Raw genomic sequence first — 26,486 nt, 5'->3', positions numbered from 1 at the left:
TCTCCCACCCATCCCTGCCCTCTGGCAGTGAAGCCATTCCCTGTGTCCTGTCCCTCCCTGCCTTGTCCCCAGCCCCTCTCCAGCTCTCCTGGAGCCCCTCCAGGCCCTGCCAGGGGCTCTGAGCTCTCCCTGGATCCTTCTCCTCTCCAGGGGAACATTCCCAGGGGCTCTGAGCTCTCCCTGGATCCTTCTCCTCTCCAGGGGAACATTCCCAGGGGCTCTGAGCTCTCCTGGATCCTTCTCTCCAGGGGAACATTCCCAGGGGCTCTGAGCTCTCCCTGGATCCTTCTCCTCTCCAGGGGAACATTCCCAGGGGCTCTGAGCTCTCCCTGGATCCTTCTCCTCTCCAGGGGAACATTCCCAGGGGCTCTGAGCTCTCCCTGGATCCTTCTCCTCTCCAGGGAGCCCCCCCAGCTCTCCCAGCCTGGCTCCAGAGGGGCTCCAGCCCTGCAGCAGCTCCGGGGGTTCCTCTGGGCTCTCTCCAGCAGCTCCAGGTCCTGCTGATGTTGGCCCAGGGCTGCGGCAGCTCTGCAGGTGGGGCCTCACCTGGAGAAAAGTCAGGAGCCACATGAGGAACAAACCCAGCCGAGGGATTTGAACTTTTTAGGAGTTCCTAAGAGTATCAGTGGGAGAAGGTCAGGAGGGGAAGAAGGTCAGTAGTGTCTGTGGAGCTGTGAGCTGTCACCCCGGGAGCCCTGTGCCCCTGCCAGGGCTGTGCTGGGCTCCATGTGTTCCATCCTGGGCCATTAAGTGCTGGTGGTTTCAAGCACAGCCCTTTCCACATGGGAGATTATTTAGGAAAAGCAGCAAGCTGTTGGGATAATGGGGAACAGGTGCACTGCGTTAGAGAGCGGCCGGGCAGGGGAAGGAACAGCATTTTTCCTTTTTGTTTTAGGAATCCTGAGGGATGTCTTGGTGAGACTCACGAATCTCAAAAAGGAGCTTTATAATCAACAAAGTCTGCCCAAACCTCTGGAAATATTTTGGAAACATTCGATATCATGAAGGTGGTACTGTAGCTGGGAAATGAGGAGTAATGTCCTCAGGAATGACTCCAGGAAGGCAAAGCAGATGGTGAACCTTCTTGGAGAGTCAGTGCTATCATCCTCGGGGAAAGTGTAAATTCCCAACAGAAACAAAAATCCCTGAGCCTGCCTGCTCTGCTGGGCTGGAACGTGGTAGTGTTTCATACTCCAGAGCAAACTGTGGGGCTGTGTGGCTCTCATGGAAACCACTTGACTGGCAATGACAACTCAAATGACTCTGAATTGCATCCAAATCGTGGCACATTCCTATTTATCTGGTTTTTTGCCAATATTTTACCACGTTCCAAGGCTACTGGTGGGCAGTGCTAATCCAGGGACATCAGTTCCTGAAGCTGGTGAAGGGTCTGGAGTGGAAATATGAGGAACAGCTGATGGCACTGGGTCTGTTCCTCCTGGAGGAGATTGAGGGGAGCTTCACTAGGATCTGCAGCAGAATAAATTATTGAACCAATTTATTCTCTCCGTGACCAGCGACAGGATCCCAGGGAACGGCTGGAGCTGTGTCAGGGGTGGTTTAACTTGGATTTTGGGTAAGGTTCTTCCCCCAGAGGGTGCAGGCACTGCCCAGATCCCCAGGGAATGGGCACGGCCCCGAGGCTGCGGAGCTCCGGGAGGGTTTGGATGCTGCCAGGGATGCCCAGGGTGGGATTTGGGGTGTCTGTGCAGGGCAGGAGCTGGATCCATGGTCCCTGTGAGTCGCTTCCAGGTCGGGAGGTTCTGTGCTGTGCGGCTGTCACAGTCACACTGCAGCACTGGAGCAGCTGGGGGCTGCTGCTGTGAATTCTCTTTGTTTGCGGAGTGACTCACGTTGCTCGCTGTGTCTGACGAGGATTTCTCCTGCTCGCCGCTCTCTGCTCGTTACAGCTAACTCCTGCCACCTGCTGTCTCCTTCCCTCTGCTTCCCCGGGATGCTGCCTTCTTTCGGGATGCGGAGCATCAGGAGCTGTGCAGGACCCCGGCTCTGCCCTCCCTGCGCCCCCCGCTCCCATCCCCGAGCATCCCGAGAGCCGGGGGGCATCCAGGGAAAGGGCAAGGCTCCTTCCTTGCCAGCTCCACACTGCGGAGGGACAGCACTGCCTGGGCTGAGGCCCGTCCCTCTGGGATGGTGCAGTCACCTGGCAAAGATCTCCATCCAAGGTTACCAAATCCATCCATTCCCAGCACTCACCATGTCCCCAAGTGCCACATTCACACGGCTTTAAATCCCTCCGGGAATGGAGACTCCACCACTGTTGGAATCTGTGCTATTGGTGATCCCAAAATTGTAGAAAGTCTGTGTCTATCAGCCCCGCTGCCAAAGCAGAAGCCAGAATTGGTCTGTGCTGGTTTCCAGGTTGTTTATTCTGTTTATCTCTCACATGTTCTGCTGCCCTGCCCAGCTCTGTCCTGCAGGGCAGCGTGTGGGGCTCTGCCCTCAGTGGGATGTGACAAACATTCAATACCAGAAACTCCCTGGGCTGGATTTACAAGAACGTGCCAAAATCTGTCACCTACGTTGGACAGTGTGTCCCCAGCCTGAACCAACAGAAAAATGCCAACACCACAGTGAGACATGGAGGGCATGAAGAAGGAGAAAAAGGACAAGGCACACCCAATTTCCTCCATCGTGTCCCCTTTGGACCCCTCATCTAGAATCCTAAAATTTTACTTTTGCACCCGTGCCACACTTAATTATTGCTTATATCAAACACTCAGAGCTGGTACTTGATCCTGTAAGATTGAAAACTCTTTTCCATGGCCAGAGATCACAGCCAGTGTCTCTGGGGGCTCTGTCCAGGGGGTTCCTGACCCCTGCCAGGGTCCCAGACCTGCCAGAGGGATTCCCTGGATTCCCACACACCACTGCCCTGGGCATCTCTTCTGGAGCTGCTGTCACCTTTCCTCCCCTGGAGCCTGTTTGACTCTGGCAGGGCTCAATTCCCTGGAATCGCTTGGTAGAGAGAGTGTCCAGCACTGGAAAATGTTGATAAATAAATCTGACAACATGGATTTGTGGCAGGCAGGGAATGCTGGCAGCTTCCACATGTCCTAGAGAGAACTCTTATGGAGACAGGGATTTCTGAAGGATTTATAGGGACCTCAGATATCAAATTTCTGGCCCATATGTTTAGATAACACAATTATATCACAAAGGGGGTGTCCTGCTGTTAGTGCTGTTACTTGAGAATAAACTGGAAATTTTGGGGGTTTTTGTGTATTGTTCTCTGCTGTTCTTATTTTTAAGCTGGCAAATGCAGCTTTTTGCCTACTTGGACAAAGCCTATGGGGTATGAAACTTTGGAGAGGACCTCACAGTCTGTGCAGTGTTCTGAACACGGTGATGAAGTTTTTCCAGCAGAGCTCAGATAACTTCCAATAGATAAAAATCAATGGGAAATGCAGCTTTGAGAGGGCAACTTTACAACGCCATTGCAGTTCTTACCAATTCCAGAAAATGTTTGTTTGGGGGATACTTTTGGCATCAGGACACAGTTCCAGGTGGGTGTTGTGCAAACCAGGAGTAACTGGTGACAAACACAAGGCTGAACTCTTGCTCTGTGTATCTCAGGTTACATTTTGCTAATGTTGGATCATCCAAGGGAAACATTTTCCCATATTCTAGTTCGTGTAACTATTAAAAAGCAGTGACAGGAGAGTTATTCCTGGGTTTTGGGGATCTTGCTCACAGCCTGTACCTCTGGGAGTGCCTGTTCACTCCTGGCAGAGGTAACTCCAAACTCTGGGATCGGTCATTTTTTGGGGAATTTTCTGTTAACTTCTGGCTGGGTGGCTGAGTGCTGAATCAAGGCCAAGGAAAAAGAGCCTGAGGAGCGCTGGTGTGGCTGCACATTGAACTTGAGGAAAGGAATAAAAGCACTTTTCAGTTGGACCAAGCACATGATCTGTACAGCAGCATTCCAGGTGCTGGGACGGGGGACACGGGACGCATCAGGAGCTGGAGCAGCCATGGTGTTCCCAGCTGGGCATTGGCTGTGCCAGGCTTCTCACCAAGGCAGCCTGAGCGTGTCCAGCTCATCCCAGTGATGGAGAAACCTGGAGAACTTTCAGGGTGGTGATAGAGCCCTGCTGAGGTGACACGGTGGGAACTGGGCTGATGTGATATGGTGGGAGCTGTGCTGAGGTGACACGGTGACCGAGCCATGCTGAGGTGACACGGTGATAGAGCCCTGCTGAGGTGACACAGTGATAGAGCCATGCTGAGGTGACATGGTGGGAACTGGGCTGTTGTGACATGGTGATAGAGCCCTGCTGAGGTGACACGGTGGGAGTCCTGCTGAGGTGACACGGTGGGAGCCATGCTGAGGTGACACAGTGAGCTGTACTGAGGTGACACGGTGGGAGCCGTGCTGAGGAGACACGGTGATAGAGCTGTGCTGAGGTGACACGGTGATAGAGCCCTGCTGAGGTGACACGGTGAGCTGTACTGAGGTGACACTATGGGAGTCGTGCTGAGGTGACACGGTGACCGAGCCGTGCTGAGGTGACACAGTGAACTGTACTGAGGTGACACGGTGATAGAGCCGTGCTGAGGTGACACGGTGATAGAGCCATGGTGAGGTGACACGGTGAGCTGTACTGAGGTGACACTATGGGAGTCCTGCTGAGGTGACACGGTGACCGAGCCGTGCTGAGGTGACACAGTGAGCTGTACTGAGTTGACTCGGTGGGAGCCGTGCTGAGGAGACACGGTGATAGAGCTGTGCTGAGGTGACACGGTGATAGAGCCGTGCTGAGGTGACACGGTGGGAGCCGTGCTGAGGTGACACGGTGATAGAGCCATGCTGAGGTGACACGATGGGAGCCGTGCTGAGGAGACACGGTGATAGAGCCGTGCTGAGGTGACACGGTGAGCTGTACTGAGGTGACACTATGGGAGTCGTGCTGAGGTGACACGGTGACCGAGCCCTGCTGAGGTGACAACACCCTCTGCGAGCCTCTCGCGCACAGCGTGACCCGCGCTCTGTGTTCCCCCGGCAGCTTCGATGTGGAGAATGGCCCGTCGCCGGGGCGCAGCCCGCTGGACCCGCAGGCCAGCTCCTCGGCGGGACTCGTCCTGCACACGACGTTCCCGGGCCACAGCCAGCGCCGCGAGTCCTTCCTCTACCGATCCGACAGCGACTACGACCTCTCGCCAAAGACCATGTCCAGGAACTCCTCCCTCCCCAGCGAACAGTAAGCACCAACTTGCCTCGTCTTTTACGCTGAGAGCTTTCTGTGCTGCTCTGATCCTCAGAGCTCTCTTGAGGGGAGCTTATGCTCCTCTTTCACAACACATGTCATAGCTGGAATGCACAAAACAGGTGCTGATCCAACATCCGCTCCCATCCCAACCCTTAAATATTCCCATTTTCTCCAGAATTTGGCAGAAAAGCTTTCAAAGCCCTATCCTGGAATAACAGAGAAGTTGTACGGTATTTTTATTTACAGTATTGCTGTACCCCATCCTGTTTTGGGGGCTGTTCCCTAGAATCGAGTGGAAAATGAGCTGAGCTTGAAAGGATTGATACCCACAGAGTGTCCTGGATTCCCAGCCCCTTATTTTGAAAGGCACATTTAAGTTTTGAAGTGGCCATTAAGCTGTAAAAAAAGTGCTCGTTAAACGAAGTTGAGCTGTTGCAAAAGTTTAGTCACAGAATGGAAATCTGAATATTAGCCATATCCACGAAAATTCTGAGGGAAAATGAGTCAAAACGGAGTAAATATTTATTGAAGGAATCACGCCAAATTATGCAAATAGTGTTTCGTGTAAACGGTGGGTTGTAACAATTCCCAGCAGTGTGCTGGGGTGGGGGAATCCCAACATTTTCCCTGAATTCGTGGCTGTCTGTAGCTGAAGTGTCCATCCACCATGGGCATCGAGGCTCTGTTAGCACCTGGGACAGTCTCCATCAGTGTGGAGACAATTTTAATTAAATTTAGTCTTAATGGCGTTGATACCCGAGTGAGGACGAGGGGATGACCTCTGGCAGCACAGCAGGGCAAATTCCTCTTTGGAGGGGTCCAGCACTGGTGCAGAACTTTCCAGAGGAGAGTTCAGCAGAATGGAGCTGACTCTGCTGCCCTTGCTCAGTACATCCTGTTGTTAATTATGGGATTAAGAATAGAATTGACCAAAAGTTGCTTCTAAGAGTGCCTAAAGGGGCTCCAAGAGAGCTAAAGAGGTACCTGGGACAAGGGATGGAGGGACAAGAGGGAATGGATTTAAGCTGAAAATGGGTAATTTAGGTGGATATTGGGAAGGAATTCCTGGCTGGGAGGGTGGGCAGGCCCTGGCACAGGATGCACCGAGCAGCTGTGGCTGCCCCTGGATCCCTGGAAATGTCCAAGGCCAGGCTGGATGGGGTCTGGATCCACCTGGGGTGCTGGAAGGTGTCCTGCCCATGGCAGGGGTGGGACTGGATAGGCTTTAAGCCAAACCCAAACCTTTCAATGATTCTATACCCTGCCATCTCTCAGTTAGGTAAATCACACAGAATGTTCCATACACGCACAAGTACCATAACTAATACCAAAAAGAAAAAGGGGAAAAAAAAATCCCTCTTATTGCTGGCAGTGCTGTATTTTGCTCACGACTTCTGCTCAAATCTTCCATGATGAAAACAGCCAAACAAAACCCGGCGTCTGAGCAAGGCTAGAGACTGAGACAGAGATCAACAAAAGCCAGGAAATTCAAAGGTGACCTTTCCCCGCACCACTACGGTTGGTTTTTTTCCACCGCGGTGCAAGCATGAGCCTTAACTTTTGAATTTCCTGGCATTTATTGCCTGGCGTTCCCAGTCCGAATGCTCGCTCCAGCCAGTTGTTTTGGCTATACACGGTGACCTTTCCGTTAGGAACAAGCTTTTCTGTGGTGTTAACTAAATGCTCCGTGGGTACGTTCGTGAGGAAAACCCCCTTGGCAAAACGCTCTTTCCCTGCAGTGAATTCCACTCTGTTTGAAGGTAAATTTGTACAGAAATTTATACATTTTTCTCCGTTTTTCCTTAGGCATGGCGACGACCTGATCGTCACGCCTTTCGCCCAGGTGAGTTGGTGGCACATTGGTCTGTAAAAGAGTTTTTCTAAGGCGTTAAAGCGGAGAAGGTGACACGTGCGGTTTTGTCTCCCTCAGGTGCTGGCCAGCCTAAGAAGCGTGAGGAACAACTTCACGCTTCTCACCAATTTACACGGCACCTCCAACAAGTAAGCCTGGCTTTTTAAGCTCCTTTCGTGTACAAGAGGAGCCGGCGGGGCCCAGGGCGCGGCGGCCGCGCTGCCTCAGGCTCCGTCCGCCATGGCCCCGCCGCGGTTTGCGCGCCACGCCAGGGGGCGCTGTGAGCCCTCCCCTCACGGCGTCCAGCCCCTCATCCCCTCACGCTGTCATCCTGCATTCCCTCACCCCTCATTCCCTCACCGCCATCCATCCCCTCATCCCCTCACCGCCATCCAGCCCCTCATCCCCTCACGCTGTCATCCTGTCACTCCCTCACCCCTCATCCCCTCACCGCCATCCATCCCTTCATCCTCTCACGCTCTCATCTTGTCACTCCCTCACCCCTCATTCCCCCTCAGAGCATCCAGCCCCTCATCCCCTCACGCTGTCATCCTGTCACTCCCTCACCCCTCATCCCCTCACCGCCATCCATCCCCTCATCCCCTCACACTCTCATCCTGTCACTCCCTCACCCCTCATCCCCTCACCGCCATCCATCCCTTCATCCCCTCACCGCGATCCATCCCCTCATCCCCTCACCGCGATCCATCCCCTCATGCCCTCACCCTCTCATCCTGTCACTCCCTCACCCCTCATTCCCTCACCGCCATCCATCCCGTCATCCCCTCACACTCTCATCCTGTCACTCCCTCACCCCTCATTCCCTCACCGCCATCCATCCCCTCATCCCCTCACGCTGTCATCCTGTCACTCCCTCACCCCTCATTCCCTCACCGCCATCCATCCCCTCATCCCCTCACACTTTCATCCTGTCTTTCCCTCACCCCTCATTCCCCCTCACAGCGTCCATCCCTTCATCCCCTCACACTCTCATCCTGTCATTCCCTCACCCCTCATTCCCCCACACCGCCTCATCCTCTCGTCCCCTCACCCTCTCATTCTGTCACTCCCTCACCCCTCATTCCCTCACCGCCATCCATCCCTTCATCCCCTCACACTCTCATCCTGCATTCCCTCACCGCCATCCAGCCCCTCATCCCCTCACGCTCTCATCTTGTCTTTCCCTCACCACTTATTCCCTCACCGCCATCCATCCCTTCATCCCCTCACACTCTCATCCTGCATTCCCTCACCGCCATCCATCCCCTCATGCCCTCACGCTCTCATCCTGTCATTCCCTTACCCCTCATTCCCCCTCACCACCATCCAGCCCCTCATCCCCTCACCCTCTCATCCTGTCACTCCCTCACCCCTCATTCCCTCACCGCCGTTCATCCCCTCATCCCCTCATGCTCTCATATTGTCATTCCCTCACCACTTATTCCCTCACCGCCATCCATCCCCTCATCCTCTTGCACTCTCATCCTGGAATTCCCTCACCACTTATTCCCTCACTGCCTCGTCCTCTCATCCCCTCATCTGTTCATTCCCTCATGCTCTCTCATCCTGGAATTCCCTCACCGCTCATTCCCTCACCGCTCATTCCCTCACCACCTTGTCCTCTTGTCCCCTCATCCCTTCATCCTCTCATCCCCTCACTCATTATCTGTTCATCCCCTCATCCCTCAGGTCCTCCCTGAACTGAGGAGCAAGCATTGTGGTTCATCTTGTGTGATGTCCACCATGAATCATGGGGGCAGTTTGAGCCCCACACCACCAAAAAAAACATTGAGGGGTTGGAGAGTGAGAAGGAAATGGATCTGGGGAAGGGTCTGGAGAATCCCTGAGGAGCTGAGGGGGCTCAGCCTGGAGCAAAGGAGGCTCAGGGCCCTTGTGGCTCTCACAGCTCCTGCCAGGAGGGGACAGCCAGGGGGTCGGGCTCTGCTCCAGGAACAGGGACAGGAGGAAAGGGAACGGCCCCAGGCTGGGCCAGAGATAGTTTATTTGAGTATCAGGAAGAATTTCTTCATAGAAAGGGGTGAGTCCCCATCCCTGGAGGGATTTAAAATCCCTGTGGATGTGGCACTTTGAATGGGGCGGTGCTGGCCTTGGCAGTGCTGGGTTGGACTTGGTGATCTCAAAGGTCTCTGTCAACCTAAACAAATCCTTGATCTTGGCCACCTTGGCTATCGCAGGCATTCTAAGTGGTCCTGCCCTGCATTTCCACCACTGCTTCTCAGAGCAATAATAATCCCAGAACTGTCCGAGCTGGAAGGGATCCAGCATCAAGTCCAACTCTTAACTGGCCATAGAGGGATCAAAGCCCCAGACTTGGTGTTATCAGCACCAGGCTCTACCCAATGGAGCCAGCCTCACGTGAGTTTGTTCCTGGCCAAAGGGCAGATGTCAAGGGGGGCACCCCAAACTTGGGGCTCTGGGGACAACAAGGATTTCCCAGCAGCAGCATCCTGGAGCTCAGCTGCGAGAGGGCTGCCCAGAGAACTGAATCCCACATCACTTCCTCTGACACTGATTGCTCTGAAGGAGGAAGGTGATGCACTCAGGGGGAGGATGTTGTTTTTCCTACCTGCTGAACAGGAGAAACCAAACAAACTCCTTTTTACGCCTTTGTCCGGAACCACCGTTTCCCCTTGGCTATTTATACTGAGCCTGTCACCGTCATCCTCTGGCCTGCTGGGCCCCAGGAGAGCTGTTCAGCCTCAAACCAGCATCACTCACTCCTGGCAAGGTCTGTGCACCCACCCATCCCGCTGATCCCACCCTGGGACTGCTCCAGAGGGGAAGGATGAGGTGCAGGGATGTCCCCGGTGGGACACCACGGGCTCGCTCCACTCCAGCTGTGAGTGGCATCACCTGGACCCACCATGAGCTCACTATCTTCATTTTACATAAAATTTACCTCCAGCATTTTATCCAGGCATGAGGTTTTCCCTCCTGTTGATTCCTCTTGGCAAATTTTGATGGGAAGGAACCGCCGCATTCCAAGGTGGAGGTTAATAAAAAAACAGATGGCTTAAATATTCCTTTTTTTTAAGCTTTGCTTTTTTGGAAAGCTCGGGCATTTTGACAGCTCCTAATGAGGAATCTGAAATTGGACAGGGCCGGAAGGAAGTGAGGGTGTAACCTGTAGGACACACAGGCATCTTACAGCGTCCTTTGGAAAGCATTCCCAGATTTGATTGACCTATAAAGTGTTTGCCCGGCCAAAGTAAAAGTCATTAAATTTTTAAACCATCCCATGCCAAACATCCCGGTCCATGGTGGAATGTGCTTCCAGGTGCCGTGGAGCTTCCTGCACAGTTTCCAAAGAACTCTGCTGGGTTGCAGCCAAGCTGCCAACTCACGGTTTTATCATCTGTCTCATGATATGTGATATTTTACTTAAACTTCTGCTCTGGGGATCATGAGAATCTCAGCTTTCCTTTACCCTCTCCTCTCCTCTCCTCTCCTCTCCTCTCCTCTCCTCTCCTCTCCTCTCCTCTCCTCTCCTCTCCTCTCCTCTCCTCTCCTCTCCTCTCCTCTCCTCTCCTCTCCTCTCCTCTCCTCTCCTCTCCTCTCCTCTCCTCTCCTCTCCTCTCCTCTCCTCTCCTCTCCTCTCCTCTCCTCTCCTCTCCTCTCCTCTCCTCTCCTCTCCTCTCCTCTCCTCTCCTCTCCTCTCCTCTCCTCTCCTCTCTCTTTTTTTTCCTCCTCCTCCTCCACCCCTCCTGGCCCGAGCAAGGAAAAAGAGGATGCTGTCCTACATATTTGCTGGAAAATATGAATGTTAAGTCCGGGAGGAAAAAACACAACTGGCAGTCATATTTTTTGGCCTTTAACGTCAGGGCTCTTGAGGCAGTTTCCTGATTGGAGAAGGGGAGGGGATGATTAATGGCTTTGGAGTGCCGGAGCTCGGCAGCTGCAGCTCGGGAAGCGCCCGGAGCCCGCTCCGAGCCAAGCCCGGCGGCGGCAGGGAAGGAGCGGGCAGCGGGGGCTGGCGAGGGACGCTGCTGTCAAACCCATCCCGCGCCCTGCCTGGAAAGCAGGATGGGCACACGGATGTGAGGCTGGCTCTGGAGCGGGGAACAGCGTCCGCACCCCCCCGAAGGCATGTCTGTGCAGCTCAGGGCTTGGAGATCCTGCAGCTTGCATCCCTCCGCTCCGCGAGTGCTGCAGCCGCGGCGTGCTGTCCCTGTCGGGGAGTTTCTGTTTCTTAGAGATTTCGAGATTTGGCTTTTCAAAGGCTCAGCAGAGGCAGGTCGGGGCACATTTGCAGGGAATTGAGCGCCCAGCGTGTGCCGAACCCTTCAGAGAGCCGGGTCCTGCGCATCCTGCCAGAACAGCCTTCGGGTGGCAGGGAGGGCTGGAAGCGCGGCTGGAATTGCGCTCCGGACCTCACCTGGGCAGCGAGCCCTTCCCGGAGCGCTTCTGAAGAACCCCCCGGAGCTACAATTGAGCCGCTCTGCCTGCTTTGATTCGAGCTTCAAAGGAGAGCTGGCGAATAATGGATGTTGCAGTTCAGTGGCTGACTCCGAAATTTGGGGTTAGGAAGGAGGCTGGCGAAGGGAGAGTGTGGGGAAATCTGGCTTCAGTTAAAATGGATCTGAAACTTCTTTAGAGAAGCAGAAGCCCAAAGTTTCATTTTTGGTCAGCCTGAAGTACTGCAGTCAATCCAAACTGAAGTGTCTTGATTTTGGTGTCAACTCTTTTTAACTCCTTTAAAAAACAAGTCTCTGATGATGGTTTCAGTTTGAAAAACAGTTTTGTTTGGCAAGTCTGACAGGGAACTGTGTTGATGTTTGAAGAGAATCTGCACCTTTTTCCAGTCAGACCCTGTTGGCTTGACTTGAACCAATTTTATTCAAATAGCTTTTGGCCCCTCCAAAATCCAGGAATTGCTGCTGAAATTGTTGCTCAGAGTCCACGAAGTGTCCTTCAGCCATTTCAGAGCTAAACAATAGTGACTGCAGGAGCCTCTTCCTCTCTTCAGGGTGCCAAACTGGAGGGTTTAAAGGCACACTTCTGCCCTTACCTGTGGCATTGCCTTGCAGCATTTTGACATCACTTGAGGATCCATTCCAGACTCTGTAGGGAAAAATGTTCTGGGAAGAGGCCTTGGCTGTGGGGGAGCCACCAGAGCCTGGTCCTTGCTGCTTGCAGGCATATTTTGAGCAGGAAGTTGCAAAGGCAGCATGGGTTGGTTCCATTTCTCCTCATTTCCAGCCCATGGAACAAGCAGGGAGCAGCCATCTCTGGCTTTTCCTAACAGATCTGCCAGTGCTGCTCAACAAATCCCTGTGAAGTGTTTGGGGTTTTTTGGAAGAATGGAAAAGGATTTTTAACCGAGGGAGCTGGCAGGGTTTGGAAAGATAAAATCCCACCTCCTGACAGAGAATTCTTTTTCCCTCTCAGGAGATCTCCAGCCACGAGTCAGCCACCTGTCTCCAGAGTGAACCTGCAAGGTACGTGTGGGATTTGGGGATGGGCTGCCAGGCCAAGTGCACACGACATTGATTGCCCAGATCTGCTTCCTTGAGCCCTCCCCGGTGCCCTTCTGGGTTCCTCCTGCAAAGCTCACAGGGGAGAGCCATCAGGCTCCAAATATTGTTATTTTAATCGTTTGGTTTGGGGTTTCTGCTGGTGTATTAGCACAGGAGATGAACATGATTTTGGTTTGATAGTCATGGCCACAGTGGCTGCTGTTCTTGTGAGTCCCTGTGAGCACAGGCCTGGACAAGCCTCAGCCTACGAGCCTCGAACAGGCTCAGGCACAGCTGGATCTTTTTTTATTCTGCTTATTTCAGTTTGTTTCCATGTGATCTGTGTACTCAAACCTCTCCTGGGTGAGACCTCCTTGGCTTCCTGCTGGGAAGGGGGTGCCAGGGCAAGGTGGGGTGGGCAGCACCGCGAGGGCTGCTCAGGCAGGGGGAAGGACGAGGATGGGCAGCAGAAGCTGATGACTTAGGACAGGTTTATTTGCTTTGCCACCTGGGTTTAGCCAGGCTGAGGGGCTGTAGAACCCCGCTCAGGATCAGAGCTGGCCCTGCTTGCACTAATTCAAAGGTTGCTCTGGAGAGAAGGAGATAAGATTTGGATCAGTGCCCATTTGTAAGGTTTAATCTCAGCCTTTCCAATAATTACATGCTTGGAGGGACTAATAAAGCTTAATTTTCACAGCGTGTGAAGCCTGGATAAGTATCATTTCCTCTCCTGCTGTGTGTTATTTATTCTCAGGGGACACACAGAGTCCTGGACACTTCCAGGTTAGGTTCCTCCAAACTTGTTAATGGGAGATGGAAACTTCTGATACAAAACCAAAACTGGACAACACAATCTTAAACTCCTTCTCTTTCTGTCACAGCCAGCAGGAACACAACTCATCATCTGATTAAAATCTGGGTCTAGCAAAGCTTTGAGTTTGTGCCTGTGTGGAAAAAAAAAAAATCATGGAAAATTTCCTAGGCTTTCAATGGATCTGTTTATATAACTTAGAAAATATAATAATGAGGAGAGAGTGCCCTTCCAGGAATTTTTAGGTTCATTTTCTTAACACTTTCCATGGAAAAAGTTGCTCTCAACTTTTTAACGCTTTGGGGATATTTTTCTACACTATTTCCAATGAGAGCTGTAGGACACTTGGAATTTTTTAGCTGATCCAAGCTTCTAATGCTGGGAATATGTGAAAATTCCTTTAGTAATGAAGTGTTTGACACACAGAACTGTAGAGCAAGTGCTGTGCTACCTTGTAGAGGTTGGATTTGTGGCCCCTCAAGAAAATAGGTTTTTAAGCATGAATTTTAACTGCTTTTAGGTGAAATCTTCAAATAAAATTTTTTAAATTGAGTTGGATCATTACAGCTTTGGTAAATTGGGACACTTGGTAGGTAAAAAGGAGATGCATTTTTGAGATTAATAGGAAATTGTGTGATTTCCTACATAAAACCAGCCAAAATTGGCATTATTGGTAGAAAATCCTGGGGTTCTTGGTTAACTTCAGGTCACTGCCTTCCTCTGCCTCTTCACAGCTGCTGTCACACTGAATTCCTTCCCAGGCAGCAGCAAACAATCACAACCTTTGACTTTCTAAGGAAGTTTCCATTTAATTCAGCAAGAACAGAGATTTTTAAGACATTTTTTTCAGTGTTTGCACCGTTTTTTCCCCCCTTTGATGGCTTCTGCTTTGGAAATGATGAACTGAAGGAGAGACTTTCCTATCAGAGCCCTTCCCGTTCTGTGCCAGCAGCTGGGAGGATGCAGAGTGTTTTTCCTGAAGGTTTTGCAGAAGGAAGCAGTCGTGTTTTGATTGGGACCAGGCTGCTTCACATCTCTCTAGTTAAAAGACCGTGTTTGGAATGGACTGGGCTTAGATTCACGAGGTTTGTTGAAGGTTGGAATTTGATTTTAACCCTCCAATGTCACCAGTTGATTCACGGCTTTACCACAACCCACTGACATCACTGTGAGCATCTTGTGGATGTCTCCTTTGATTTGTCATTAGCGGGGTGATTTATATCCTGTTCTGAGAAATACAGAACTCAGGGCTTAAAGCAAACGAGGCTGCATTAATAAAATTACCCTGGAGGGAGGTAAATTACATCCAGCATTTGTACTGCAAGGAATACATGCCAGCTATTTACTCCAGCTGGAATATTCCAGGATTTTCCAAGCAACAACAGCCAAATCTGTTGCTGGTGTTGCATCACCGAGGACCCAGGCCCATGGTGGAACAAATGAGCTGTGGTAAAATGAGTAAATTCTTTTTTTCTTTCATTTTCTTTAAGCAGAAAAGCTTTTGGGCAGGTTTTTCCTGGGACAAAGGGCTTTGAAAGGCACTGCTGGTGTCACTGTGTATTTCAGAGCTTTCTTAACCTTGCAAGCACAGCCAGAGAAGGAAGGGGAATATGGATTGAACATCCTGTGTTTTGTCCTTGGTATCAGCTGAAGTAAATCTGGCAGATTTTTCCTGTTATTTTGTTATAACTGCGGCTCACAGGAACGCACAAAATCACTTTTATGAATTAACTGAGAAACCATAACATGGAAATACAAAGCCATAGCAAAAGTCCATCAGTCCTTAATGAGCTGGGCAGGATGGTGTGGGGTTCCTGCGTGGTGTGTGACTGCATCCCCAGCAGCTGTGCAGGGCCAGGGCTCAGCCCCCTCCGGGTGACAGGAACAATGAGAGACACGGTGTCACACAGTGTCCCTGAGGGCTCTTTCTCCTGAGGTTTCTTTCTCCTGTCCCCTTTGTTTCTGCTGAGTGTGGCCTCTGCCACAGTTACTCTCTGACCTTTGTGCCACCTTGGGCTCAGGAATCCATCAGTGCCTTCCCTTGTCCCTCCAGCTCTCCCCTGGCCCCAGTGAAAGCTCTGCAGTGCCTACCCAATGGTTCAACCAGTAACACCTTTAACCAGCAGCACAGCTGGCTTTTCCTGCTTGGTTTGGTTCCTTCTTCCATATTTATTCCCTTCAGCGACCCTTATTCCCTCTGAATTAAATCACCTTTCGCTGGCTGCCACCGTCAGTCCAAGCCTCTCATTCTTCCACAAATTGGGTGCAAACTTTTCCCAACCTGTTTCCTTCCCACACCACCAATCCTGGGATGGGCAGTGTTGTCCCATTCCTGTTCGATGCACTGCCAGTGGTGACAGGAGCAAAGCACAGAGCTGTGGGTCAAACAGCACCCAGTTTTTCCCAGACTGGGGGGGGGGTTTTGCAGAGACTCTTTTCCAGATCCCCTTGGACACTCTCAGCATCACTAATGACAGTTCTCCTCACAATTAATGACAGGCAGTTCTCCCCACAATTAATGATAGTTCTCCTCACAATTCATGATAGTTCTCCTCACAATTCATGATAGTTCTCACAATTAATGGCACAATATTGCTGATCTGCTTCAGCCCCAGGCTTGGGGGGGTGCTGCCCTTTGGGATATGTCACCTGCAGCATTTCGGGGATTAAAGCTTTGTTCAAATTCCTCTCTGGGGATGGGAGGGAAGGGTCGGTGTTTTTCTTCCTTGTGCCTTAGCTCTGCTTTCCTGTACCTCGGCACGTTTGTCTGCACTTCTCACATGCCTTTACACGACCTCCAAACTCGTACTCTTTCATTTTTCCTGTGGGTGTAGGACGTACACAGACTCGTGCACGAACCTTTGTGTAAAGCATCAACAAAGACTAGATAATGCTGGCGCTGCCGAGAGCCCCAAGTCTGTGCGGGAGCTGGGGAGCCTTGTGCCTCCAAGTGAGCTCTGGGTTACAAATATCTCTGAACCCCGAGTAATTAGCACGGAGCTGCTGCTCTCGCAGCATCCTCCTCTGCTCGACACGTGCACAATGGCTCTGGGCACGCACGGAGTAGTGGATTCATTTTGAAATTCTGCTTCTTTGCTGGGACTTCGGCTGAAGATTTGACCTTTTGATTCGGAGAGCGACTGTAGAAGTCAAATGGTTGTGGTGCTTTGGGCTTTTACAGGAGCGCAGAGGAACCGCGAGTTCCTGAGCAGCTGAGCCACAGAGTCTCTGGCTGCGTGCACAAACGGAGGCTTGTGAGCACCTACAGATAATTATTTTTAAAGGATGCGGCGCAGGCGTGATGCAGATTATCCCGAAACGAACAAAAACCGTGTAAGAAATCAGCTAGATCACGAGCTTCATGACGCGCCTGAACGAGGGCTGGCGAGCTCCGGAGCGGTTCTCGCCTCTCGTCAGATTAAAAGAGCGTTTCGAGGCCAATTTCCGAGCGGGGCCGAGGCAGCTCCGGCCAGCACGGAGCCGTCCCGAGGCTCGTCCCGGCTCTCCCGGGACAGTTCATTCCTGCCGGGAGTCCGCTCCGCGTGTTGCGCCCGCCTGCCTCGAACACACCCCCCGAAAGTTGGACTCATGCATCTTAGTAAGTATTTCAGTTATGCTATTGACGTCAATGCAGTCATTAAATAGATTGCCGGCCCTCCCAGCAGCGAACCTGTGCCAAAGAGCTAGAGGCAGACACATTTTAAAAGAAGAACATCAGGTTTGCTTTTAGCATTTGGAGAGAATAAGGGAAAAGTTTCTTCTGAAGTCACCCTTTGCAATAAGGGTGTTTTTTTTTTTTTTTTTTGCTTCATTTTCGAAGGCTCGTTTTCGCTGAGGATAACTGCTGTGTTTTATTGAACGCACGTTTGTTGTGTTGCATAAACAGCTCCAAAGGAGACTAAAAAGTCATTTTTGTGCCCGGCTCTGGCTGACAAGTGACACTTGTTTCAGGTCCCCTGGCTAGATGTATTTGTGTATCGAGTGACAGGAGGCATTCGGGCAAACCTGCTTAGCCTTTGACTCCCGAAATTCTGCCGGGATCGATTTCATGACATCTATATAAGAAAATAGCTTCATTTCTCCTCGGCAGGCTCTGAAGACACACCAGCTAATCATGCCTCCATAGCAACGGGTAAAAACTGTTTTCCCCTCCGGCCCACCTGTGGATGTCACATGAAGATGCTCCACGTGCTGCTGCCATCAGGAGCCTGTCACTCCCCGGGGCCAGCTGCCTCCTGCAGCCCTGGCTCCGCGGGACTCCCCGGCATTCCCGCTGGCCTGCTGCCTTCCCGAGGCTGCCCGGGACATACCCAGGCCTGGAGGCACCTCTGGCTCCTTTTTCCTGTCAGGAATGGCTCTGGACAGGCTCCCCCGAGGGGCTGGTGATGTCTTGGAGTCAGTACCTGAAACAGAGGCTAGAGAAAATGAAGAGAATAAAAGCAGGTGTTCATTGAAGGCTCTCAATAGGCACACCTTGGGCACTCAAAAGCCTCTGAGGGCTACACCCAAGATGGGTGATGTCACGAGTTTTTCACACTTTTATAAGTTTGGTCCGTTTACATATCAGGGATTAACCCTCCAATTACAGCTTCAGCTAATGGAGTAATTTACTTTCAGTTTGCCCCCCCCAATTCACTGTTGTTTACACCTCTCAGGGCCTGAGACAGTGAGGTATCCTCCAGTTTCAGGCCTGGAGAGGAATGGTTTTGTCTGAATAAAATGGAAGAACAGTAGCTGACAGGCTATGGAGCTTTAGAGCGCTAAAGCAGCACAGGATCCGAAAAATATTTTTAAAAAAGGCTAAAAATATAAAAACCATACAAGCGAAATCCTAAGGCGTTAGCGGGAGCTGAGCCCTGAGGCAGCTGAGGGAGCAGCTTGGCCTGGCCAGGAGGAGCAGGGCTGCTCTGACAGCAGCAGCGATGCCTTTTGGAGGGGTGACGGAGCCAAAGCTCCGGGATTTTGGTCAGGCTGGCATTCCACCCATGAGCCCACGCTCAGCTAGGCAGGACGAACCATCGATCCAGCCTGGATCCATCGATCCAGGGTTATCACAGCGCTTTATCTGATGGGTGGCCTGGTTCACTGTGACCCAGGCAGCCCCAGCACCGCGGTGGCAGGGCAGGGAAGGGACCTTGGGGTGGCATGGTCCCGCTGTGTCCCTCTGGGGTGGCACGGTCCCGTTGTGTCCCTTTGGGGTGGCACAGTCCCATTGTGTCCCTTTGGGGTGGCACAGTCCCATTGTGTCCCTCTGGGGTGGCACGGTCCCGCTGTGTCCCTCTGGGGTGGCACAGTCCCATTGTGTCCCTCTGGGGTGGCACAGTCCCGTTGTGTCCCTGGCTCGCTCGGTCAGGTCCCGTTCCCAGCTGGATTGAGGAAGGAATCTTTGGGTTGGCATGGTCCCATTGTGTCCCTCTAGGGTGGCACGGTCCTGTTGTGTCCCTCTGGGGTGGCACGGTCCCGTTGTGTCCCTCTGGGGTGGCACGGTCCCGTTGTGTCCCTCTGGGGTGGCACGGTCCCGTTGTGTCCCTCTGGGGTGGCACGGTCCCGTTGTGTCCCTCTGGGGTGGCACAGTCCCATTGTGTCCCTCTGGGGTGGCACGGTCCCGTTGTGTCCGTGGCTCGCTTGGGTCAGGTCCCATTCCCAGCTGGATTGGGGAAGGAATCTTTGGGGTGGCACAGTCCCGTTGTGTCCCTTTGGGTGGCACGGTCCCGCTGTGTCCCTCTGGGGTGGCACAGTCCCATTGTGTCCCTCTGGGGTGGCACAGTCCCGTTGTGTCCCTCTGGGGTGGCACGGTCCCGCTGTGTCCCTTTGGGTGGCACGGTCCCGCTGTGTCCCTTTGGGTTGGCACGGTCCCGCTGTGTCCCTCTGGGGTGGCACAGTCCCATTGTGTCCCTCTGGGGTGGCACGGTCCCGTTGTGTCCCTCTGGGGTGGCACGGTCCCGCTGTGTCCCTGGCTCGCTCGGTCAGGTCGCGTTCCCAGTTCCCAGCTCCCATCCTGCTGCTTGTGCAAGGGCCCTGCGGAGACAGTTGGGCTCTGCCACGGCTGATATCAGCGCTGATAAAATCTGTGTCTCCTTTGTTTGCTGCACACAACCACCAGGGCTGCTGGGGGAGGTTTTGACAGCGCACTGCTGGCACCCTGAATCAGTTCCAGGGAATGAGAGATGCGTCCTGGAGCAGAGGGAAAAACAGCCCAAACCAAACCAACCCACCCAAAGCAAACCTCCGGCAGGCCGGGTTCTTTTTGGGCACAGTGCCTCGGGGGTGACCATTGTCCCTCTGGCTGAGTCCTTTCTGCTTCCATGCCTCAGCTTTTCCAGGCTGTGGGAATTGCAGTGGCCTCTCCAAACCCCCCCAAACAGCTCTGGAGAAATTTCTCCTTCCTCCCTGAGGCCGAGCTCAGCAGAGCGTTTTGTCCTGGACACGCCATGGGAGAAGCTGCATCCAAAATCCCTGTGGAGGCATTCCCAGGGAAATGCACTGCTCAAATCCACAGCCAGCCCCAAAGGCCAAACCTTGGTCCTCCTGCAGGACCTGATTCCCAGTGGAAGTTGCTTTATTCCTGTGTTTTAAAAAGTGTTTCTAACGTTGTGTTCTGATTCTCAGCAGCCAAATTGTTTGATTCAAAGGTGGGCAGGAATTTCAAAATATTTTTTTTGTATTTATGAGTCTTGGTGGGAGCAGGGGTTGGTTCCATGTTGGAGAGGAATATGAAGAGGGGAAAGGGCTGTTCCTGAAGGACAGAATTGGAATTTGCTGTCCTCTGCAGGGACATTCTGCTCACCAAACTTAACTCTACAATTACAAAATAACAATTGCAAAGATTAAAACTCTCAGAGCTTCAAAAACCAAGGTAGCATTAAATGAGGAAGGAAAGTGTTGCTCTGGAACTTTTCCCTCTATTCCATATGGAATTGCCTCCATTCTGATTCATGCTCAGCAGTTGCCAAACAGTGACACTAAATAATGAACATACTGATCATTTTGATGTTCAAATCACCAGAAATGTTCTGGTTTTATCACCAGCTTCATCTCCTGATGAACTAAAAATGATTTCTGCAGCTAAGCAAGGTGTGCTAATTAATGTAACCACGATTGTGCAAGAGGGGAGGAATGTTGCACTAAGAGTTAATGAAACATTTCATTGTAACATTTGCTCCAAGAAGTGCCTGTAAATGACAGCCTTAAGGATGCTATAATTGCAATACCTTTTCTGACAGAAAGGAAACAGCTGCTAATTATTTATGTTATTAATCAAACCTGTCAGTTTATTCAAAGTTCATTCAGTTCACTGTAAATATGTATGATTACCAGCATTTAAATGTTTTAAGCAGTAGCCTTTAAAAATTATTTCAATACACCTCTCCCTGTGGGATATGTTCTCACATCCAAAGGTAGCATTGATTGGCTCTGCTGTGCATTGGAGCACAGAATTGTTTTAGGAACTCAGATTTTAAAAAACCCTCCAAAATCCTGCAGGGTGTTGATTTGACAATTAATATATTTTGATTTTGTAATCAGGACTGTGCCTCTGGAAGTGACAAACATGAGCCAGGAGCAGGATCTGACCCCAGGTTTCCTGGGATCCCAGATCCATTACTCAGTGCTAAGGAACTCCATGGTTAAATTGAATTTTAAAGGGACTGTGCATTTTAATGTAGATATTCCAGTATAAATATCCTGCTGTCAGAAATCTCCTTTTCCAGGAGCAAATTAATCATCTGTGTGTGCTAAACTCCTCCACCACACCTTCACACTCTTCAAAAGCTTTCTGAAGCAGACTTTTTCCCTGGACCTCAAAGGCTCCAGGTTCCAAGCCCTTGGAGAGAGGCTCTGGCTGCAGCTTGCCAGTCCCCTGGAGCATATTCCAGACACCCCAACCTTTCCATTCCAAGTGGGTCCAATCCAGGCAGACCTTTCGTGCCTCAAGCATGTTTTTAGGGAGGTTTGTCAGGCTTAGCACTTCATACCAAAAAGCTTCTGAAATGTCACATTTTACAAGCAATGCCTTTTTCTTTAAATACCAGATATTAGGCTGACAAAAGCAGGAGTTGATCAGAGCGATCTTTGTGTTCTCTGAAAAAACCAGGGGAGAATTCTGGGAAGTGGAAAAGCCAGCTTGTTTTCCTGCACCTCTTCCCTCCCTCCCCACCTCATTCCCTGTACAAATTTTACAAGAAGTGACCCAAAATCGTGTCCCTGCTGCTGCTGACTCGAGAACAGAACGTTTGGATCCATGCTGGGAGCATTTGTGCTGGTCTGGGACAGCCCAGGAGGATGTGGGATAACGTCTGTTCTGTGGGGATTGTCACTGAGCACAGCGTGGGGCCAGTCCTGCTAGGAGAATTCCAAGAATAAACACACACAAGTGCAGGGTTTGTTGGAAATGGACTTTGCTGGCATTTGACAGCTGTGAAATGTTTTCCTCCTTTTTCTTCCCAAAGATCCTCTTGAAGATGAGGACTCCAGGGAGAAGTTTCCAGTTGAATTGAAGTGTTTCTGGTTTAGACTTTAGGGGACAGAATCCCCATCCAGCTCCTCCTCAAATACTGCTGGGCCTCCACCTGAATTCCAGCTCTTTGGGGAAGGTATTTCCCAAAATTCCTGTTGCAGCTTCCTGGGTTTCAACCCGACTGCACAGAACATTCCAACGTTTCCATCCCCTTCCAGTGGGAACATCCCGTGCAGGTAAAAGCCAAAAAGCTGCTCCTCACCCTCTCTAGGTCAGCAAGCAGGGACCCAGGCAGAGATGCTGCTCACACCACATTTTCCAGCAGCAGCTGCTCCCTCTTTTGTAACACTTCCAAATGTGGCTCCGAGTGCTGCTAGAACAGCTCCTGGTGCACATTGCCTCGAGCGGGGACTCACGTGCCGAAACCAGCCTGAATTCCACCAAAACTCTGGGAATTGTGCTGGATTTCCTGCACAGAATTCCTGACAGCGTGAGTGACAGCGCAGAGACCTCGGCCAAGGCTGACACCAGGTGCCCTCTTATGCTGCTAAATGTAAGAAATTCTGGAAAGTGCCTCAGAGTATAGAACTTAGAGCAGGAAAAGTAAACCCTGGAATAATCCCCAGCAGGCCGAGCCATAGCTGACCTTCAGTGGGGAACATTTCCATGTCCATGTCCGTTCCATCTGATATTTGAACTGGAATTGTTAATAAGAGGTGCTTTTAATGCTGACATTTTGATTTCTTTGAACTCAGATCGAGGTGCTTAAATCCATGTAATTTGAGGGCTTTAATCAGATGGTTTTTGAGAGTGAAAGGCTGTTCCCAGCTCTGCTGGCTGCAGCCATTTGGGGAGTGGTTACACTTTCAAGTCTGCCTGTCATTCCTGGGTCACGTTTGTCCCCATCTGCCCCTTCCAGGCATCTCTGTGGTCTAAAAAACCTGATTTGGGTCAGGACTGACCCCAGGCATAAGGAATGTTGTCACACAGGACTTGGATTCCTCACATCTGGCTTAAATAGTCCAGATCTAGAAAAAAAAGCTTACAAATAAAATAATATCTGGTGTTCTATAATATCAAATTCTGATTATGGATAACCAGGGAATGAATCTGATGTTGTTTCCCGGGTAATTTAGTGGAAAATGAGGTCCCATGTCCCAAACACACCTTTGAAAGAGCCAGGGTGTGCTGGCCTCAGCTCACAGGTGGAGATGAGCACGTGCAGGGTTTAATATGGAACATTAAAAGCTGTCAAAACAAATGATGCTGCTCTGTAGGCTCCTGCCATCTCCCTCTTCCTCCCCACCCCGTTCCCCGTGGGACTCACTCCGTGATTTTCAGCAGATTATTCCAAAACTTCTACGTGCACTTGGGGAAACAGAAAGGGCCAGTGAGTCACGAGCTGTGCAGGAGGGAGATGAATACCCAGGATTAGCAGGGGGAAGTTTCAGCTCTGCTGTCACCACTGAGGATTTTGAATTTGGGGCTTGAGGCTCACCCCAAAAGCAGAGTTATGCTGTGGGGGTGAACAAAACCTGTGTGTTTTGGGGAGCCACCACCCAGCTCACATGCAAAATATTGTGCATTTTTAAAAGCTGGAGGACTGGGGATTAGGAAATTGAGGTTGTCCAAGGCCTCCGGGCTGGTTCTGCTCCCGAGCTCACGTCGTCTGCAATCCCAGATCCGCCGACAGCGCTGACTCACGGCTTCCCCCACAGCCCAGTCACTCCAAACAGGCCATTTTTTGCAACATTCTTCTGCATTCTTGGGTGACTCTGCTCCCTGCAGATATCCCTGGATTTCAGCTGGGGGGTGACAGTCCCGGGCATTTCGGTGAGAGGCAAACCCAGGGCACAAAGTTCAGCTGAGGTGAATCAGCGGGGTTGACATTTCCCCTTGGGTACATCAGATACCTGTTGGAGGAAAACAGATTAAAATTCCAAACCAAAGCAGGTTTTTAAGCTGCCATCCTAAAGGATAATGCTTTCAAGGAATTACATTTAGCCATGAAAAAAAGCACCATTTTGTTATATTTTATAATTAATATCATTGAAATGCTCATTCAAAATGTAAGGGGTGACTTCTCTGTGGCTTGAGCAAGGCATGGGGACACGAAGGGTGCTACGTGTCATAAAGAATTCCCATGGATTATAGCTGGGATGCTTCCTGAAACCACATTCTTAACTTTCATATTGAGAAACTTCAGGAAATTAAATTGAGAGGAAATAGAGGTAAATTTAGCATTAAATGTTGACCTTTTGACCTTCCCAGGAGCCAAGGAACCTAATTTAAACAGGATTAACATTTTTCCAGTGGCGTGCTCTACGTGGCTCAGGTGACGAGCCTTGCTCTGCCCCTTGTTTAACATTTCCGAATAATTTTCCTCATGAAGAGCTAAGGATTATTAAGAAGCTTTGTCTTTTCATCCAATGCCAGTGATCAAGTGGAGCTTTTCAGGTAGATCCAGGATTGTGCTTTGAACTTCCAGGATTCATCCCTGAGGTTCCTCCTCCGTTTCCTACTCCAGCATTTATTTCACCACAAAGGACTTTCACTCTTGATGGACTCTTTAGGCCAGAAGTTTTATTATCTCCAGGTTAAAACCTGATTTAATGGCTCCAGAGGGGCCTGGGGATGAAAGCAGCACCTGGATTTGGGGGCAGATCCAAGCGAGGAACTTTCTGCCAAACTCTAATGAAGTGGTGACACAGAGCACAGTCAATCCTGTGCATCTCTGAGACTTTGGGGTTGTTTTTTCCTCTGGTTGAGCTCAGCTCGTTGCTGTGTGGTCTGGCTGGGGAGTTCCTTCCGTGCCCTGGGCCTCTTGTGAAAGTCACCTCGAGGTTTCAGCGGAGGAGGTTTTGGGGCGCCTGCAGGGGTGCAGGAGGTGTTTTTGCACAGATGTGAGGATGGAGGGAGCTCGGGATGGAGGAGTTTGGGATGGGGAGAGCCCCTGGGCTCGGCTGGGTGCTGGCACAAGCAGAGCCCCTCTCCAGCACAGGAGATTCCAGGTAGGAATCCTGGGGCTGTGGCTGAGCCAGCTCCAGAACCGGAAGCCGTCCAGCCACAACAGCCCAGGATGGTGCCCCACCTAATTAAGGCTGTTGAAAGGCAGGGCTAATTAGTTTAGGTGGAGCACCTCGTTAGCACAAGGATGTTGCTTCCAGGATCCAAGTTGGTTTCCCCGCACGTGTGAGCTCCCAAGAGCTCTCCCACATGTAGCAAATGAGATGATGCAGTGCCCAGGTAAGTCCCAGGTGGGTACCGAGGTCGTTGCATCAGCGTGTCCTGAGTTTTCCAGGGCTTTCTCACACTCCTGCACTCACGTGTGCTCGGGAAGAAAACACTTCTGCTCACACTGTAAAGTGTTCTTGCTGTGACCCAGCCTGGCCTCGTTTAGTTAGAGGAACAAAAACACAGTGTGGGCACAGTGTGATCTGCAGCAAGTTGGGACTGGGATTTGAAATCCTCAGGCTCAGCTCTAGGGCTGCTTCCCTCCCATCCAAAGCAGTGGGCATCTCCATGCCAGCCTGCAGCTCCCGGGCTCTTCTCACTGCTCTTCAGGGACTGTGGGGAGTGAGGCTGTGATGGGGCTTCACTGAATGTAAAAATCCATCATGACCTTGGAAATTCTGCCTTCAGCAATGCGTTCAAAGTGTATTAAATTCCCTGTGAAGTCATCCCCAGTGTTCTCCTTGCAGCTCCTTCCCTTGTGTGCACTGTCCATCTCCTGCACTCACTGTTAGACCCTGAGTAGGAGAATTCCTCTCTTGCTTCCTATTTTACCTCTTGTCCTGTGATTAAGGCAAGAATCCCCCAGGGCAACGAGGAATCAGCGTGGTCAGTGAAAGGATAATGTGCCAAACCCTGAGATAAAGTTGGAACTGAGGAATCTTTCCCGTTCATTCGACAGGCCAAGATTAGATTCCGCCTCTCTTGCCATTTCTGTTCTCCCTCTCGGTGGACCGAGGAATTCCTAGTATGCAGGCAAATCCCGTTCCCAGATTCCCCGCTGCTAGCGCTGCTAAGTGACATCTGTCAGGATGCTTCCTGCATTTTGTTACTTCCATTTGGCACCATAAAAGCACTGTCACTTACTCCTCTGATTTGTGGCACCTCGGCTGCATTGTTCTCCGCGGGGGGAAGGACACCAAGAGATGGGATTGCCTTGTGGTAAAACCATCCCACCCTGCAGGAGATGCTATCTCCTGAAATCCTTCCTCAGAACGTCTCCAGTTTTCCTTCCTCGTTAGCATTTCAGATTAAACCTTTAGGCTTATCTCCACATCAGGAATTACCTCTCTGGGAAGCTTCATCAACTTCTATCAGCCACCTTTAGGTGTTCTTGGTGTTCACGCCCCGTTTTTTGCACCTCATTGTCATGCGAAAGGTGCAGTGGCGCTTGGCTTTGGGAATCTGGAGCTTTCATCTCTTCCTGAAGCATCTTCAAAGCTGAGCTTTGCAGGGCTGAGTACAGTCGGACACATTAAAACACACAAAATGAGTGTAAAAGTGCTTTTTGGGTTTAATTCAGGAGCAAGACATTTATTAGCCGCTCCTTTCCAAGAATTCCCAATGCTCTGTTGGAGATGGGAGAGTTGTTTATTGTGTGGGAATGAAGATTCCTGGTGAAACATCTTCTGCAATGGTCATCAAAGCTCAG

At 51.1% G+C, this 26,486-nt stretch overlaps 1 protein-coding gene across 2 annotated transcripts in view; it reads left to right on the top strand.

Annotated features, from left to right (window-relative positions):
• The window catches only part of PDE4B (phosphodiesterase 4B), a 140,498-nt gene that overhangs the window by 72,189 nt on the left and 41,823 nt on the right, over positions 1-26,486 (top strand). For both annotated transcript variants that reach the window (XM_021535580.4, XM_021535581.3), the window contains exons 2-5: positions 5,025-5,219; positions 7,035-7,071; positions 7,159-7,229; positions 12,490-12,539. In XM_021535580.4, the coding sequence (XP_021391255.1) occupies positions 5,025-5,219; positions 7,035-7,071; positions 7,159-7,229; positions 12,490-12,539 (353 nt within the window). The remainder of the gene's footprint in view (positions 1-5,024; positions 5,220-7,034; positions 7,072-7,158; positions 7,230-12,489; positions 12,540-26,486) is intronic.

Source organism: Lonchura striata, chromosome 8, assembly GCF_050655825.1.
Source record: "Lonchura striata isolate lonStrDom1 chromosome 8, ASM5065582v1, whole genome shotgun sequence".
NCBI lineage: Eukaryota > Metazoa > Chordata > Aves > Passeriformes > Estrildidae > Lonchura > Lonchura striata.
The sequence above is the reverse complement of the archived record's forward strand: the minus strand, read 5'-3'. Positions and strand labels throughout refer to the sequence as shown.